General features: G+C 39.4%; 1 protein-coding gene across 2 annotated transcripts in view; it reads right to left on the bottom strand.

The window, feature by feature from the left end:
* Positions 1 to 7,548: 7,548 nt before the first annotated feature.
* The window catches only part of LOC149011246 (putative methylesterase 11, chloroplastic), a 32,085-nt gene continuing 20,951 nt past the window's right edge, over positions 7,549 to 18,682 (bottom strand). Inside the window, exons 4-5 of one of the 2 annotated variants that reach the window (XM_089164234.1) lie at positions 10,170 to 10,301; positions 7,549 to 9,282 (exon numbers count right to left, since the gene is read on the bottom strand). In XM_089164234.1, the coding sequence (XP_089020360.1) occupies positions 9,010 to 9,282; positions 10,170 to 10,301 (405 nt within the window). In that variant the 3' untranslated portion in view covers positions 7,549 to 9,009. The remainder of the gene's footprint in view (positions 9,283 to 10,169; positions 10,302 to 18,682) is intronic. The other variant, XM_089164235.1, reaches the window with a different exon arrangement.

The raw sequence follows: 18,682 nt of genomic DNA, 5'->3' as shown, positions 1-18,682 counted from the left end.
TTCTAGTTATCGTCTGCATTGGTCGTGATTGGTCGATGGACCACTCACCAATCCACTCGACCAATGAGTCAACTCCTTGGTTGCTTTGGATGTTTTGCTATATTTTCTGTTAGGGATCTTTCCTAATATGTTGTATATACTTGTTTAGGACCTTCTTCTCAAGTTTGCCAAGATCTTACTTGATTTCTTAGGATTCTTTGGAGTTATAAAGGTAGGATGGTTATTTCCTTAATTACATAGATAGCATGAATCTAGTTTCTATATTTGAATATCATTAATATGTTTCTTAAATTAGATTCTTACAATGATATACTACTGTTGCATAACTTTGATTTCGTAGCATTGCTTATTCATATTGAATTGATTCATGTATGATTTACTTACCAATGTTATACAAATGATTGTAAATATTGATTTCTTTCCATATTGAGTTACCATATATGTGATGATATGAATTGATGCATGTGTTGCTTCGTATGGTTTGGAAAGGAGGGTGTCCTTTGACACTTCTGTCCTTGGACTACTCGGGAATATTATGGGATGTTTCGGAGATGCCCTCTGGACACCTTCCTAAACCGTTGGATGACATATATAGGATTGTCTAGTAGTGTTTGGCTAGGATGTCCTGTTATGTCGACCCTAATCGGAGGGGTATTGAGACCGAACGACCCGTGGTAGCAATGGGGATTCATGGGCGCTCAAGACCGGTAACCAACCCGTGAGAGGACAGGAATCACATTGTGGGGGCCATTTATTGGTAGGGTTGCATATGGTTAGACTTGGGCTCACGGGCGCTTAAGACCGGTAACCAACCCGTGAGAGGCGTGAGAGCTTCCCGTTTACCATATGTGGATGATCAATAGGGTTGGTGAGTCCGTAGTCGGGGACTATGAGGACTCTAGTGTGAAGGATACCGGAAAGGATCGTCGGGGACGAGGAATGGAAGTATCTGGATCTGACTTGATGTAACCAAGTAGAAGACTTGCATTTGGCTAGGTATTACCCGACATGCGCCAGACTTATACCAAATGGTTGTGAGAGAGTGTGTTGACTTAACCCCTCGCCAAGGTTTGTCCCGAGGGATGAAGGACCCATTACCAATCGGTCGCCCGAGATATCTTAAATGGTTGGAGGGAATCCAAGATATCTTAAATGGTTGAGGATGTGAGTGGACTTTCCTAAAGAAGTACGGTGCTATGACTTAAAGCATGTCCGCCAATAGAGACCAAGCATACATAGAGTTAGAATCATTCATTCATTGTTTGTCTCATATCATATTGCATTTATGTTTGTTCGAATCCTGCCATTTATGTTATTATGGATTTTAACGCCTTTACGGAGTTTCTTTGAAACTCATTCCTTTATTGTACAATGTTGTTAGACTATCCTGCAGGTACGGAATACTATGACGGTCCCTATGAGGAAGCGCAAGGCGAAGAGACATATCTCCGGGAAGGTGATTGCGGTTACCACAATTACTCAAGATCCCACGGGTGGTTATGCTCCGTACAATGCTTAGTCCGACCATTGAGTGGAAGCGTCCTTGTGCTATCTATGAGATCTACACCTACAAGGATGTCGTCTACAAAGTGGAGAATAATTTAGTTACCCAATGTACTTGCTACTGGGATTAGCTTTTATCTAGTTTATTCTTTCGAGCTACTTTTCCGCTGGATGTAAAGTGGGATTTTTGCTTCACTTTACTTATCTGTTTGACACTCTGATTATATCTATTATTCCGTTTCGTTTATGATTCATTCTTTCAATATTGGATCTATGATTTATCTTCCGCACTCTTGTTATGGTTGTTCATGATTATGTTATTGTTTATGTGGGAGGTTGATCACTCGATACCTGATCTTCGGGCTGTGGATCACACTCTCGGGTATGCCAGATAGGGTACCGGCTGGGAGGGCGTGACATATATTGTGTTTAAGCTGCTCCCCGAGTTTCGTATCGATCCAAGACCCGGAAGACCAACTTTGAGCCAAAAATCCAACTTGTTGTCCTAAACCCTTTTGGGTCGATACTATTGGTCGATACCATCGACCCAAGGTATCGACCAACAAGGTTGCTGTCAGCAACTTTTGCCCAGTTTGATCCATTCGGTCTCCGATTGTTTTGATTTCTTCTCTAATCCTTCATGTACGTTTGTTTAGGGCTTTAAGACTATAATTGGACCATTTTCTTGTGACTTCGGATAATCTTCTTCACAATTTGAGGTAAGGATGGTTATTGCCATATAACATAGACTGTATGACTTTTACACTGTTGTTGGTAACTTAGGAGACTTAACTTATTAGTTGATTTTAGACATCATATGACTACTGTAGTTACCTTATGACAGTAGCACCATGCTTAATTACTTGGTTTATCATGTTTACTTATTCTTGTCATTTATTTATACACTGTATTATGAGATGTTATGACATGTTTTCAATATGATAATGTATTGTTGATATGTAATGGATGGAAATAAGCATGTGATTGCTTAGGTATGATTTGGGATTGGGGAGTGCCCTACTGGTACTTCCTTCCTTGGACATCGGAGGGAATAGTATGGGATGTTCTCCAAAGATGCCCATCGACACTTTCCTGGATCATTGGATGACATACATAGGACTTGTCTAGATGTACGGCTAGGATGTCCCTGTCGTATCAGACCCGAATCGGAAGGGCATTGAGACCGAACAACCCGTGGTAGTAGTGTGGATTTGTGGGCGCTCAAGACCAGTAACCATCCCGTGAGAGGACATAAATCGCATTTTGCGGATACCCGAAAGGGGTCATTTATTGGTAGGGTTGCAAATGGCTAGACTTGGGCTCACGGGCGCTCAAGACCGGTGAAATGATCCGTGAGGGGATGTGAGAGCTTTCCGTCTACTATTTGTGGATGACCAATAGGATTGATGAGTCCGGTGGGTAATATTCATGACTCTAGTGTGAAGGATATCGGAAAGGGTCCCGAGAGGGGAGGAGGAATGGACGTATCTGGAACTGACATGATATGACTAAGTAGATGACTTGCATTGGGCTAGGCTTCACCTTGACATGCGCCAATACTTAGACCAAATGGTGATGTGAGAGAGTGGTGACCGAAACCCCCAACCATGGATTTGTCCGAGAGGGATGCATGACCCAATTCCCCCCCGGTGATGAGTGACTGAGACTACCTAAAGAAGTATGGTGCTACAACTTAAAGCATCTCTACCTTAGAGACTAGCATACTTAGGGTTAGAATCATATATCATCATTGTCTCATATCATATTGCATCATGCTATGTTGTGCATCATATGATTTATGTTATTATGGAATAACTTTCCTTGTTGAGTTCTTTTGAACTCACTCCTTTTTGCAACATATTTTGTTAGACTTTTCTGCAGATACTACTACTGTTGACTGTGACGGTCAACACTTTGAGGACTAAGTTGGTGACTCATACCACTTTGGCTACGGTGACTACATCTGTGAAGGCTATCAGTTCAAGACTCATATTTGTCAGGAGTAGATCCGGCTTGGCTTAGTTTCTTATGATTATGTTATTAAGGAGACATTGTATAAGTTAGAAGAAACTGTAACTTAGTTGCTTACCTTTTTATTTCCCTTCTTTGGAGATCTGGTTGTAACCTTTACCTTATTTCGATCTACCTTCCGCACACATTTGGAGAGTATATTTCTGCTATACTCTATAATTGTCTTTTGATTTGGTACTTGTTATTCCGCACTCTGATGTTCTTTGTGATCCTTCTGTGATCATTTTTTTTTTAACTTTTATTATTAGATTACTTGAATACCATAAATTGTCCTTGCTTTTGATTATATTATTGTGCTAAGTGGATATGATCGTTCCTAAACTGGATCTGTTGGGCTGTGGATCACTCCCAAGTAACCCAGATAGGGTACCCCCTAGGTGGATTTAGGGCGGGATGTGCAACAACTCTATGTTTGATATGACTTGCATTGGGCTAGTTATAACCCTGACAAGCGCCAATACTCATACCAATGGTGGAGTGAGAGAGTGGTGACCTAAACCCCAATCATGGAATGTCTGAGATTGATGCCCTAATCCAACTGCCGCGGAGAACCCAGGATATAGAGATTGTTGAGGGAGAGTGACTGAGACTACCCAGAGGAGTATGATGTTCTATCTAAATATGTGTGTCCGCAAGAGAGACTAGCATATATAGAGTTAGAAGTATATTTGTATTATTGTCTCATATCATATTGCATCATGCTTGTTCTAAATTGCTTGTAGTTGTTATTTGTGATTGAACTACTTGTTGAGTTCTTTTGAGCTCACCCTTCGAGGACAATGTTTTTTAGACCTTATTGCAGGTACTGATGACTTCAAGAGCCAGGACTACGAGGCCATGGTGAGTGACCTATATTGTGTACAAGCAGCTAGCTGTTATGAACATCACAGTAAAGATTTCTAGTGTGAAGATTGTGCGTACCAGGAATTAGTCCTATTCGGAGCTAGAGTGTCCCGTACTAGATATGGAAGTTTTTGAGTTTAGACATATTCTTTTTAAGACGAAGTTGTATTATGATTAGACTTAGATTGATCCTTATACTTCCTTTATTTTATTCAGTTGTAATACATTAGAATTTTGATCTACCTTTCCGCTTTGATTATAGAGTTATTTCAGCTATACTTTATACTTAGATTTACTGTTTGGTATCTTTTATTCCGCACTTTGATATTCGTTCTGATCTATCTTGAGATCCTTCTTTTATTGTTTCCTTAATTATATTTATACAATGATTTGCTCTTGCTCTTTGATTATACTATTGTGCTATGCAGGAGGATGATTGTTATGAACTAATCTTCGAGGCTGTGGATCACACCTTCGGGTATTCCAGTTAGGGTACCGGCTGGGGGTATGTGACAGATGATGTGATTTCTAGACCAGTAATTGTTGTGGGTTTTGGATTGTGTATGAGTTGTTAGCCTTGTGAGGATGAAATTCGGATTTAGATCATCCCAAAATCAAATTAAAATTGGGAGATCAAAATTTGGAATTTCGGACTTAGTATGTTGTCTATAATGGGGGCGGTCGCTTAGGGCAGTTGATTGGCCCACCATAAGCGACCAGTTGGGTCACAGTAGCCAGCATTGGGCTAGTATTACTCTGACATGCGACAATGCTCAAACCAATGGTTGTGGTGAGAGAGTGTGGCCCTAATCCCCAACCATAGTTGATGAGAGGATTGTCATCCCCTTGGTCATGATGGCCAGTTTAGTTGGAGCCTTTGGGGTTTGTGTGAGACTACCCAGAGGAGGTTGGTGTCGAATCTTAATGTTTTTCTACCTAGATAGAGACTTGCATTGGTTAGAGTATAGAAGCATTATCTCATTGCATTGCATATCATATTATGTTATTATATATTAACTCATGTTTTGAATGGTGGATATACATATTTGAATTACTCGTTGAATTCTTTTTAACTCATCCCTCATGGAATGCTGTTTTGGATTTTATTGTAGATCAAGATGCATCGATGTTCCAAGATCAGAGACGTCGGCGACCTATGCATACGACGGGATTACTATAGTGATGACGTGCATGGTGACATGTGCGCATGTCTTAACTATGCATACAGAGATTAGTCCTACACTTAGGAAGATGGAGACTATTCAAGAATCTGAGACACTTAGAGTTTCATATTGATCATTTGGTTAAAAACACATAGTTGATGTAAACCTTCAAAGATTTGACTTCTTTTTCTTTATAGTTTCACTTTCCTTTTTTGGGACTGATATGGAGAGTTTATGATCAGACCGGGTTCATACCTGGTCCGACCCTCGACCCCGGTCGAGACGGAGAAAACCGAATCGCTCCCGAGCGAACCGGATCTGGAAGATGGCTTGCTGAAGAAGAAAGCTTATTCGGCTGCAAGCGTGCCCTAATCTTACTTATGGATTAGGGTAATCACCCTGATGACAGCAGACTCAAACTGACGGCTGCGGATAATCATCATCAAAGGGATAACTATCGCATAACCTAACGGTTATCTCAGGAGTCCTCTATTAGTCCAAACTAGTAGAAGTCTATCGCTCAACGGATCTCAGTGATAAGATCCAACGACTACCCGAAGAAGGCTCGAGTGCATCCAACGAAGGAGATTCGAAGGTACACTCTATATAAACCTCACTACCATACAAGGTGAGGGAGGGATCAATCGATCAAAAAGAATACTATCTGAGACTCAGGTTCAGATACATACTGATAGATCCAAACTATCAGCGTCCTGCTATCTAGATCACCTTTCCCGTTTCTTCATTCATTAGCTCTGTGCTTCTAGCAGAGCCGTTTGTGATTAAGTTCATCAACTGACTTAGCCTTCGGAGGTGGACTCCCGACCCCAGCGGTCGGGCCACATCTGACGCTTTCGTTTTGCAGGACATCACGTGGAGATCCAAGGGCTGAGCAGATTTTGGACGCATCAGGGACAGATGTTAAACTAGTTTGACTTCGCCTTCCACATTGTTTTCAGATCCATTTGAGATCCTTTTATTATCCTTGACACTTATTATTACTTCATAATTTGATTCTTTTATTGATTCTTGCTCATGATTATATTATTATGTGGTGTGGTGTGTGATTCAAAATGAAACTTGATCTTGTGACTGTGGATTACTCCCTCGGGTATTTGGGTGGATTGAATACCGGCTAGGTGGAGGTGACAATATCTCATGCCAATGTTCGTGGTGAGAGAATGTGGCCATATATCCCCAGCCATGGTCGTTGATTGGACTATTGTCCCCATACCTCCATTGTGATGCCTATTTCCATTTGTGTCATTGGGGTCTGTGTGAGACTTCCCAAAGGAGACTAGTGTTATATCTTAATGTGTATTTGCCTAGATAGATATTGGCATAGTTATACTCATAGGAGCATACTTGCGTTTACATTAAATGCATGGTATATAATATTGTTGACTTCATTGAGTTCGTGGGAACTTATCACGTATAGAAATCCTTTCTTTAGATTCTTTGACTGGTTACGAGGACTCCATCATTCCGGAGTACTCAATGTTGTTGGAGCTGTTAGACATCCAAGCAAGTGAGGATTGCAAAACCCTGATTCAATGAATTGAACAATTGGATTAAACACACTTCAAACATTTCTTTATGATAATTCATTTAGACTTTCACTGATTTAACTTTAGCTTTGACTCTGAATTTACATTTAAATAATTGTAATAATATATTATTTAACACCTTATAATTCCTTGCTCTTTTGATTATGCTGTGTATAATGTGGTTATGGATTGGCCGTAACCAAGGTCCTTATGGTTATGGATCACATCCATGGGTATTTGGGTAAGTCCGATACCGACTGGGTGAGGTGTGACAACATGGAGTTGTAATTCTTTGCCAAATATTTGCTCCTTGATTTGGAGAACCTTGTGGAGATGGCCAGGCAACTGGCGTGGGGGGGGGGGGCTAGAAAGAGGGGAATTGAAGTGAATCACTGTTGCCTGAGATGTAGGGAGATTGAAGAATTGGTGGAACATATTTTTGTTCACCGTGCCTTTGGACGTGCAGTATGGTTTCGAAGCCCTTTAGCAGGAAAATTCAACCCTGATGCAGTTCCCCTGCTTGTTTGATATTATAGGGTCTTAGGCATCATGGCAAGCTCAGAATAAAAAGGTGCGAAGGGGAGCTGGAATACATGGCTTCTTTCATCTTTTGGTTACTTGGAAAGCCAGGAATGAGTTATTATATGGTAGGAGAAATTGGAAACTAGAAGAGGTAATTATGGCGGCATCAGATCACTGATTTGAATTCCTCAGGACAAAACTTCGCCTTATTATTCCACCCTGATCAGCAACAACTCACCCCACGCAGGAACACCAAATTAATTGGAGATGGTTATGGATTTGTAGATAAACCCCCCAGGCCCTTTGGAATAAGAAGGCGAAGTTCCAATTAACCCTGATCAGCAACAACAACCAATGTATCCAGGCCATGGTTATGGATTTGTAGATAAACTCCCCAGGCCCTTTGGAATTTAAGATAACCCAGACCAACCTGGTTAATTGGAGATTTCTGCTTGCCCAAATTGGACTAATTTTGCGCTCCCTACTTTGAGGGTTGCAAGACTTTACTCCCAGCAAGCTTGGCATTTTTTTAGCTTCTGATGGCAGCTTTTTAGCTTCTAATGGCAGCTTTCTGGCTTCAAATATGCTTGTTTAGCAGCCAAATACGCTAATATTAGTGTTACCAACCCTCAGCATCAATGCTGGAGACCTCAGTATCCAAAATCCAACAGATCACCTCTTTGCAATCTGAGTCAATTAAAAGAACCTCAACCCCTAGTTTCAGGCCCTCCAATAATCCAAACCTGATCGCCAATGCGTCCCGTCTTAATGGGGTCGAATGGAATTGGACTAATTGAGCATCAAGTATATGGCACCTTACCTCAACCCCTGGTTTCAGGCCCTCCAATAATCCAAACCTGATCACCAATGCATCCCGTCTTAATGGGATCGAATGGAATTGGACTGATTGAGCATCAAGTACATGGCACCTTGCATATCTGATTAAAAGTAAAAACCCGTCTTCCAGTCTTTTTCTGAGTTAAAGATAACTTGGTGCTTCTGAAAAACCCAAGACAACCCAGCCCCACCACTTATGAAACTTCAACCCCAACTTCACAAACAAGGGTTCCAACAACCACTGTTCCATGAAGAAATGAAACTATACATGTTTCATCATAAAATAGATCTGAAGGAAAGGATTAAGATGCACACATGTAATGATACCTCTGATAAATTACCTCATTAACTACCAACGTAAAATTTGAAATTTCCAAATAAAGAACATAGCTCATAAATGACAGGCCATTCCTTCATGCACAAAACTAACAGCAATCTATGCAGCAGCAAGTACATGTGTGCAATGACCAATGAATCTTCTCCTGTACATACAATATTGCATGCATATACACGTGCCATCTCTAAAAGGGCTGGCATGTAAGTGCAGTTGTGCAGAAACTGATTTAGGGAATCTTTGAGATCTCCACCAATAACTTATGTAAGGCTTGTGGCTTTGAAAAGAAAGGCGAGTGATCAGAACCTTTCAGCCAGAATACCTTTTCTGGGGGGTTTGAACTTATCATCCTTTGTTGAAGGAGAAGGGGTATCGCATTATCTTCAGGAGTCTCTATATAAAACCGCCTGACAGAGCCATAGTTACCATTAGAAAGGGAGAGCTTCTCTAGAACTGGTGCAAAAGGAATTGGCCTCAAGGAAACAGAGGCCAAAGCAACATCCTGTTATAAGGATAACCAAAAAGAGTTAACGTAGAAGTTCAAGCAGAAAAGAATTCATAAAAGACAACTATTTAACAAGCTGCAACATCAGGTGGCTTATTTCCCTTTTCCTTTACACTACCCCAACTAATATTTTCTCTTGCAATCAAATGATGGTCATGGCAAGAAATAAGAAAGAAAATTTCTTATTATAGCATCATCACCTGTACAAGATAACTTCTTAGGAGTTTCTTTCCATAATATGGCAAATTTGGAATTTTCCCAGATTGGAAGAAGACTTTGAATGGTAGAACTCAACAGGAAAACAAGATAACAAGATTTTAAGAGCCAATACTAGAGGACACATGCTGATGACTATGAAAAATCTCATCCATGTCCATACTATTAAGATGCTAATAATACATCATGAAAGCATCTAGATTTCAAAGAAATAATATCTCTACCAGATTAAAAATCAACATTTTGTTTTGTTTTGTCCATGTGATACTACAAAAATACATCTCACAAGCTATTTTATTTATGGGGGAAAATGCTAAATAATATCTCTACCAGATTAAAAATCAACATTTTGTTTTGTTTTGTCCATGTGATACTACAAAAATACATCTCACAAGCTATTTTATTTATGGGGGAAAATGCTAACTGGTTGCGCAGCTCCTGTGCCCATGCACAACAGCACACAGAGGTACCACCCTACCCACCACGAAATAAAAAGTCGCATCTATGCATCAGCCCCAGCATTCACTCTCATTGGCCCCACTACTGGTACAGGTGCTACACAACCGCTCAGTGATCAACTGACTTTATTTATTGGTCATGAACATCTTATATAATGGTCATGGGACAAAGAAAAAATTATGCATCAACAGACTAACATAGAAACATACCTTAGCAGGACTCTGATTAAAAAGCAAATCCCTTAATAATGTTTTGTCAAGATCAATAGCAGTGGGGGGATGGTCATTCCCATTTGCATATAGAAATATTTGAGCAGATTGCATAAGATCATTTGAATCTGCCTGTAATAGCTGAAAGTATTAGTGACAGTATAGCAAGCACATACCTTTTATGCCAAAAGCATTAGTTCAAAATATAAAGGTCTTTCACTCCCTCATGGATCACAAAAAGAACTACAATTTACAAACTAGGTGCTAGGTTGTTCCACTTCTCATCCATAAGAATGTATATTGCACAAGGACAATTCATCAAAAAGGTATTGGATAGCAAAACCTGCAATAGATGTTTCTGGGATGATATATGAGCATTATCATGCAGATTGCAGAGAACCAAATTACACATGAGACCCAAAATTCAAGCAGAAAAGGTGGATCATATCACAAGGTTATTCATTTTTTTAAGTATCTCTCTTCTGCAAATGAAAAATAAAGTTTTAACTGTAGAAGTAAAAATTTACACACCAATGTTCAAGAATTTTTTTTTTGGTAAACAATGTTCAAGAATTTGAAAAGGATCGTATATGTAGGTAATCTATATGCTTCGCTTATGCTTAGGTTTGTCATTATTTAGATTATTTCGTATATTTTATGGATGGAATATAATGAAATAGGGTCACTTTGAGGTTCCATTCATTTAATATCCCTTTGGTGTCATTGACATAAGAGATGTCGTTTCTAGTCTATCTCTTTCTATTTATATAATAATCGAGAAATTGCAATAGAAAAGAAAAGGGAGAGGTTTGTGATGATTTTGAAATCTTTTCTACTAGGTAATCTATTATCCTTATGCATGAAGATAATCAATTCGGTAGTTGTGGTCGGACTCTATTATGGATTTCTGACCACATTCTCCATAGGGCCCTCTTATCTCTTCCTTCTCCGAGCTCAGGTTATGGAAGAAGGAACCGAGAAGAAGGTATCAACAACAACTAGTTTTATTATGGGACAGCTCATGATGTTCATATCGATCATGCGCCTCTGCATCTAGCATTGGGTAGACCTCATACAATAACTGTCTTAGTTCTACCGTATCTTTTGTTTCATTTCTTCTGGAACAATCACAAACACTTTTTTGATTATGGATCTACTACCAGAAATTCAATGCGTAATCTCAGCATTCAATGTGTATTCCTGAATAATCTCATTTTTCAATTATTCAACCATTTCATTTTACCAAGTTCAACGTTAGCCAGATTAGTCAACATTTATATGTTTCGATGCAACAACAAGATCTTATTTGTAACAAGCAGTTTTGTTGGTTGGTTAATTGGTCACATTTTATTCATGAAATGGGTTGGATTGGTATTATTCTGGATACGCCAAAATCATTTTATCAGATCGAATGTACTTATTCGATCTAAGAAGGACCTTGTGTCAGAATTGAGAAATTCTATGGCTCAAATCTTTATTATTCTCTTATTTATCACCTGTCTACTATTTAGGCAAAATGCCGTCACCTATTGTCACTAAGAAACTGAAAGAAAAAATGGAAGAAAGAAGGCAAAGTGAGGAAGAAACAGATGTAGAAATAGAAAGAACTTCCGAAACGAAGGGGACTAAACAGAAACAAGAGGGATCCATCGAAGAAGACCCTTACCCTCCCCTTTGTTCGGAAGAAAAGGAGGATCCGGACAAAATAGATGAAACGGAAGAGATCCGAGTGAATGGAAACGAAAAAACAAAGGATGGATTCCACTTTAACTTTAAAGAGACATCCTATAAAAATAGCCCAGTTTTCAAAAATTATTATCTGGATTTCCATCCAGCTAATTCGAAGTTAGAAATACTTAAAGAAGAAGAAGAGAAATACAATTTTTGGCTTGAAAAACCTCTTGTTACTATCCTTTTTGACTATAAATGATGGAATCGGCCATTGAGATATAAATACCTAAGAAAGAAACAACTGAAAAATGCTATAAGAAATGAAATGTCACAATATTTTTTTTATACATGTCGAAGCGATGGAAAAAAAAAGAATATCTTTTACATATCCACCCAGTTTGTCAACCTTTTGTGAAATGATAGAAAGAAAAAAAATCTTTGTACACACTGGAAAAAATATCTTCTGAAGAACTGTATAATCAATGGATTTATACCAATGCAGAAAAAAAGAACTTCAGTAAAGAATTTTTAAATAGAATGGAAACCCTAGACAAAGGATTTAGTACTCTAGGCTTTTTTTTTACTCCTTAGACATGAAGCCGCTTTTTTGACATGCAAGATTTCAGCCGCTTTATCACCTTGTGTGCCACGTTACCGCCTAGGCGGTAAAGCAATCACTTTATTGACATTTTGTACGTAAACTTTTTTTTTTGGGGGGGGGGGATTTTTCTTAAAACATCAAATTTTATTCTACAAAACCATATACGAATATAATAGCTATTCATTTCTGATTCTGGATTCATTATGTAGAGAATTATTTGGAATAATATTATTAATTAATTTATCGATTGAGTCAAAAAAAACGGATAATTTTAGATTCAGATGTGAGAATTCTTTGTTCACTTAAAAAAAAATTAAAAAAATTAATAATAATAAATAAATAAATAAAAGGTAAAAAAAATTGGATGTTTAAGTTGAGCAACAAGCTAACAATTATATAGCATTGGTTTTCCCGTGCAACAAAGAATATTTTCCTCATACTTCCATTTTTATATCTATAATTTTACATAGTTCATAATCATATGCTATAATGTTATTACGTTATGTTGCTAATTGCTTTTGTACATTAGTATTATGATGAGATGAACTTATGGTTGTATTTTTATGATAATTATTGGGCAAAGAAGCTTGAATACGGGTTTCCGTAGTAAGGATGCGTAAATAAATTAAATTTGATTGGTTAATGTATATGGGTAAATATGGTTGCAGAAGATAGATCAAATCCAAGCTTTGAGCTCAAACAAGAATTGGTTATGGACTTTAGGAAAGAAGAGAGCTGGGTTGGAATTTTAGTTGATGATGAAATGACAAAAGTAATTGGTGGTATTGTAATATTGTTGTGTTTGAAAAAGAATTTACAAGAATCTGAAGATCGATGGAATGTAGGACTGGAGCTGTTAAAATTGAAAGGAAGAAGTGGATAAGAATAGAGAGCTGAAACCAGAGACTGACGATTGGGGAAGAGGAATGAGCAAGGAATAAGTTTAGATTTTATTGTGCCTTTTGATTTATCCGTTGTAAATACTTTGTGTTAATGATCCATGTATCGGCAAATAACCATCTGTACTGTGGGGGTACACTTGGTCATTTGTATTTTTCCTTTTTACGCATGGTTACTTGAACTCCAGTGACCAGTTAGAAGTAGTGAGCTTATTGTATTCACTCACTTGCCTTTTCCCCTTTGCTTGATCTACAAGAAAGATCATGTCTAGGATAGTTTCCTTTTTACAGACAATATTCACCTTATATTTTCCGCAATCCCAGCCCCTCCCTCCATAGCAGGTTACATTCCCCCCTCACAACCCTATGGCAGCCTTAGGATCGCTCCCCTTTCGCTATTACTTAACCCCCAACCCTCCCCTAACCCTAAACAGTAATTCAAGCCCTTACCCCGCAGGTTTTCTTCTTCTTCAACTTTCTAACCTGCGGCAGCTTAGGAATTTCCAGAAAATTAAAAACCAGAATTATTTCCAACCCCTAAAACCCTAGATCACTTATATAACTCCCAATTCCTTCACCTTACAGGAGTATCTTCCCCATCCCCTTAGTCACACTCAATCCCCAGCCCCCATCCCTTTCCCTCACCTAAACCCTAGGATATTCTGCAAATTCCATCTTCCTCATTAGAAAACCTAACCCTAGAATCCCAAATTTTTAATTCTCTTCAACCATTGATCCAAACCTCAAGCCCTCTCTAAGAAACACTCAGCCTTAAACCTAGCCCAATCCAAACCCTAAAAACCTTAATTCCCTTAAAACCCTAAATCCAAAACCTGAACTTGAATATTCAGTACTGAAATTACAATTACAGCAAGGTTTAGTTAATGAAAACCTAAAATCCTAAACCCCTAAGCCTGGTCAAAACCTATCCTAACCCTAGCCTAACACCTACATCACATGAATTTGTCAAAAACCTCCATCAAAACGTACTACAACCCTAGAAGACTGCTGACTATCAGGGAAGGGGATCCTGGACTGAGCATAGATCTAGGACATTATTACAATCAACTAAACACTGATCCTGGTTCACATCAGTTTGGTATCAGAGCTATGGAAGAGTCAGCAGAAGCCAGGCAACTAATAAACATATGAAGAGCTAGTATGAGATGGTAGCACAACTACAGGGTTTGTCAACTCAAGTATAGGACTTGTCCTCCAGAGTAACATACCTAGAGCAGTCACGCATAGATGGCCAGTATACACTCTCCCACCACCCCCAAGCGTGAATTATAACAGATCTATGTTCCCCATCGAGGAGAGACTAGTGGAACCATAGACACAGGGATGAATCATGAAACTGAAGGAGAAACTTATCACCCAAGAATTCATAGGAATGATCAGAGACAGGAATGGCCACATCAAAGAATCAAGGTATGACAATCCTATGTTTGATACACATAAAACTAAAGAAAGGCCACCCTATAGACACAATCAGACTCTGACCACTCTGGAAGAGCACATCTAATCATTGTTGAGAATTGAGTAGCCTTGGCGCTCAAGTAAGTGAGTTTCTATTTTTAGAGAAAAATGTGCACAAGTCAGAGTTAGTGGTTGCTTGGTGTGCAAGTTCATGAAGTCACTTTGAAGTTCTAAAGTTTCCTATTTAGTTACTTTTTATTTTCATATTAGTTTCTATTTTCTGGTTCTTTCCCTTTCTGGACAGATTTTCTAGGAAGTCTAGTCTGTCACTTTTTTGTTACTTAGTTTCTATTTTAGAAGGAGGTTACTTGTCCTCCAAGTATGAATTTCTAAAGGCTTTTATTACAAAGAGAAGAAGCCTGTGATTCTAGTGAGGAGGTCCAGAATTGCAGGGAATTGCTGCTCCTTGCCAGTTCTATTTTCTCTCTTCTTTTTTAAACTCCTTCATTGTTTCTCCTGTAACTGTTGTGACTGATTTGACTCGAAGTGTGTGATTTCTAACATACTTCGATGGAGGCCAGGATTAGAGAGAAGTGTTGACAACCATAAGGCAAAACTTGACCCCAAGTGTTTTATGATTGGAGAGCTGCCCCAGATGATTACTTTGACTAATGACCTATCAGAGCGTAGAAAAATGAGATTGCCAAAACAAACTTGTAGGGGCTGCTAGGGATTCACGGAACACTATGGAGAGGGAATTGTACTATGAGGGTGGATAGCTTACTACTTGGAATCAGATGAGGAGAGAATTGACTAAGAGATAAGCTCCTCAAACATTACAAGATCAGACTATAAGAGCAATTACATACTCTGAAGCAGGGAACCATGTCAATTGCCAATTACATTGAGCAATTTGACTCTTTAGCCACCAGGATGACAACTCAGGAAAGTAACCTACAAATTATGATATGATTCAAGCTTGGTTTGAAGTATGAAATACAGGTGACCTTAGGGGTGACAAACAAACAAGATCCTAGAGATCTATTTGACGAAGCCCAGCATGCAAAAACTCTATTAGCTCAAAAGAAGCAGATCGGTTAGGACTTAAAGAGTAAGCCCACCACCACCAAACCCTACACTTCATCTATTTTAGTCCCTCCCAAAGTGCCAAACCCATCCAGAGCAGACTATAGAGGCCTAATCGACAGCAATAACCCAGGAGAATGCATTTACTGCCATGAGAAAGGACACTTTGCCAGAGAGTGTCCTAAAAGAAGGGACTTCCAATCTTTGACACCAACCAGCAGATTTCAGAAGAGGATGTAGTTTGCCCCCACTAGAGCCAGAACCAAAGGAAAAATACCAAGAGGAATATCTAGATCCTGAATCACATTTGAATGTAATGTCCAAGATCCTAGTTATAGATGCAGGAGGAGAAGATCGGAGAAGGAGTAGCATCTTCCACACCAGACCTCAGGCAGGAGGAATTCTAGCACAGAGCATCGTGGACAGTGGTAGCAAGTGAACGTGGCTTCAAAAAGCTTTATCAAAAGGGAGGGCTCAAAACAGAGAAGCACCCCAAATCATAAGGTCTCCCACTTTGATAGTGTCAGACTTGAGGTAACATCCAAGAGCCCAGTACTAGTGACTCCACTCCTATTTTGATGAGATTTGGTCTGACACAGTACCCATGAAGCTCTCTGACATCATCCTTGGAAGACCCTAATTGTTCGACAAAAATGTCACCATCACATGTAGGGAGAAGAAGTGTCTATCCGAACATAGAGGCCAGAACATTGTACTTTTGCCTCTATATCTACCAGAAGAAGCCAGGACAAGCCATCAGGACTAACTAGAAGAACTTGAAACCTAGCAAGCAAGTTCTCACAATTCCATATAGCGAAGCTACGAGCTCTGCAAGCCAGATTCTAAGAGTACATGAAGTTTGGAGGAAGACTCTCCATTCATCGGAGATGAATGCTTTCAAGAAGGGGAGAATTAATATAAACCATTTCCAGGGACAGCACAGGGCCTAGGGTTTCTCTTGTAAACCCTATGGCCCTTAACTCCACCAGGGGTATTTTGATCATTTTTTTCATTTTTTGTTTAGTCCAAGTTAGGTATAATTGGATTCAATATGTTTGTGGGAACCTATATCCATTTTTATTTCTAAATTTGAGTCCTTAGTTTGCAAGTTAGTCAAGAATCCTGATTAGGGTTGGATTCCTAGTTTGTGAAAGAGTCCAGTAGGGTTGTTCTACTCCTTGCAAGGAATCTACACCTATTCTTAGAATTCAAATTGGGTTCCTCTAGCGTAAGTTTTGAAGGTTCCTTGTGTGAGTTACAGTCCTAGGCAGTTAGAAGCTTTAGATTGATTTGAATTACAAACTAGAGTGCTAGTTTGTTTTCTTCCTAAAGTTGAGTCCTATTGTAAATTCCTTCTCGAAGGCTATAAATAAGCCTCTCAAGATTGTAAAATGCAGATTATGATTAATAAAATAGAGCTGAGATTGAAGGAGCAAGTAAGATGGGTTCCCATGAAGGGGACTTGCAGCAGCCTTTGCATGAAGGATTCTCTGCAGAATTTGGGATTCCAGCAACCTTCTTCATCTTCAAGTAAAAGACATTCACAGTCCCATCCCATCCCATCCCTTCTTCTTCTCTACCATCCACAACCCTCCCCGACCCCCCCCCCTTAACCCTAGTTTTCTTCATTCCCACCCCCGCCCCTCCACTCCATCATAGGTTATATTCCCCCTCCCCTTGCGGCAGCCTTAGGATCCATCCCCTAGCACTATTAGTTAATCCCCAACCCTCTCCAACCCTAAACTGTAATTCCAGCCTTTATCCCTTAGGTTTTCTTCTTCTTCAACTTTCTACCCTGTGGCAGCTTAGAATTTTCCAGAAAATTAAAAACCAGAATTATTCCCAACCCCTTGAACCTAAGACCACCTATATCTTCTAAATCCCAACCCCAATTCCTTCACCCCTTAAGGAGTATCCTCCCCGTCCCCTTCGCTCGATCCCCAGCCCCCATCCCTTTCCCCCATCAAAACCCTAGGAAATTCTGCAATCCCATCTTCTTCATTAGAAACCCTAATCCTAGATTTCCAAATTCCAAATTCTCTTCAACCATTCCCTTCTAGCACCAGATTCATCCAACCCTGAGAGACACTCGACCTTAAATCTAGCCCAATCCAAACCCTACAAACCTTAATTCCCATAAAACCCTAAAACCAAAATCCAAAACTTGAATATTCAGTTCTGAATTACAATTGCAGCAAGGTTTAGTCAATGAAAACCTAAAACCCTACAACTCTAAGCCTGGCCGAAACCTGTCCTAACCCTAGCCTAACACCTACATCACTTGAATTTGTCAAAAACCTCCACCACAAGGTACTACAGCCCTAGAAGACTGCTGATTCTCAGGGAAGAGGATCCTGGAGTGAGCCTAGATCTAGGACATTATTACTAAACCCTAGGTCCTGGTTCACTTTAGTATACCCCTAAGTTTGGAAAATACTACTGAAACAGCCCTGTATATGCCTCTGTTCTGCTGCTTTTTACCTCTGGAATGCGTCCAGGTTTGAAGTGCAATGCTAGTACAACACTAACTTTGACATATTCTACTGGTGTTTGCTGTTTTTGTCCCTTGATTACCTCTAGAGTTGGAATATACTGCTAGAACAACCCCATGTTTGTCATATCCTGCTGTTTCTGTCCTTGTGGTGACTATTATTGTCATCTTGTTGACACCTATTGGATATCGTCTTAAGGTCTTATTGCGGCTGAACCTAAACTTGCAGATGACTTACATGTTCAGACCATGGAAGAAAATTCGATCGAAATGCCTGCAAAATCCAACTTGAAACGAAATTGAGTAGTAGGCACGAAAAGTATCCATTTCGTTTCGTATCGACCAA

Source organism: Hakea prostrata, chromosome 7, assembly GCF_041222555.1.
Source record: "Hakea prostrata isolate BN-2017 chromosome 7, UWA_Hpros_2, whole genome shotgun sequence".
Taxonomy (NCBI): Eukaryota; Viridiplantae; Streptophyta; class Magnoliopsida; order Proteales; family Proteaceae; genus Hakea; species Hakea prostrata.
The sequence above is the reverse complement of the archived record's forward strand: the minus strand, read 5'-3'. Positions and strand labels throughout refer to the sequence as shown.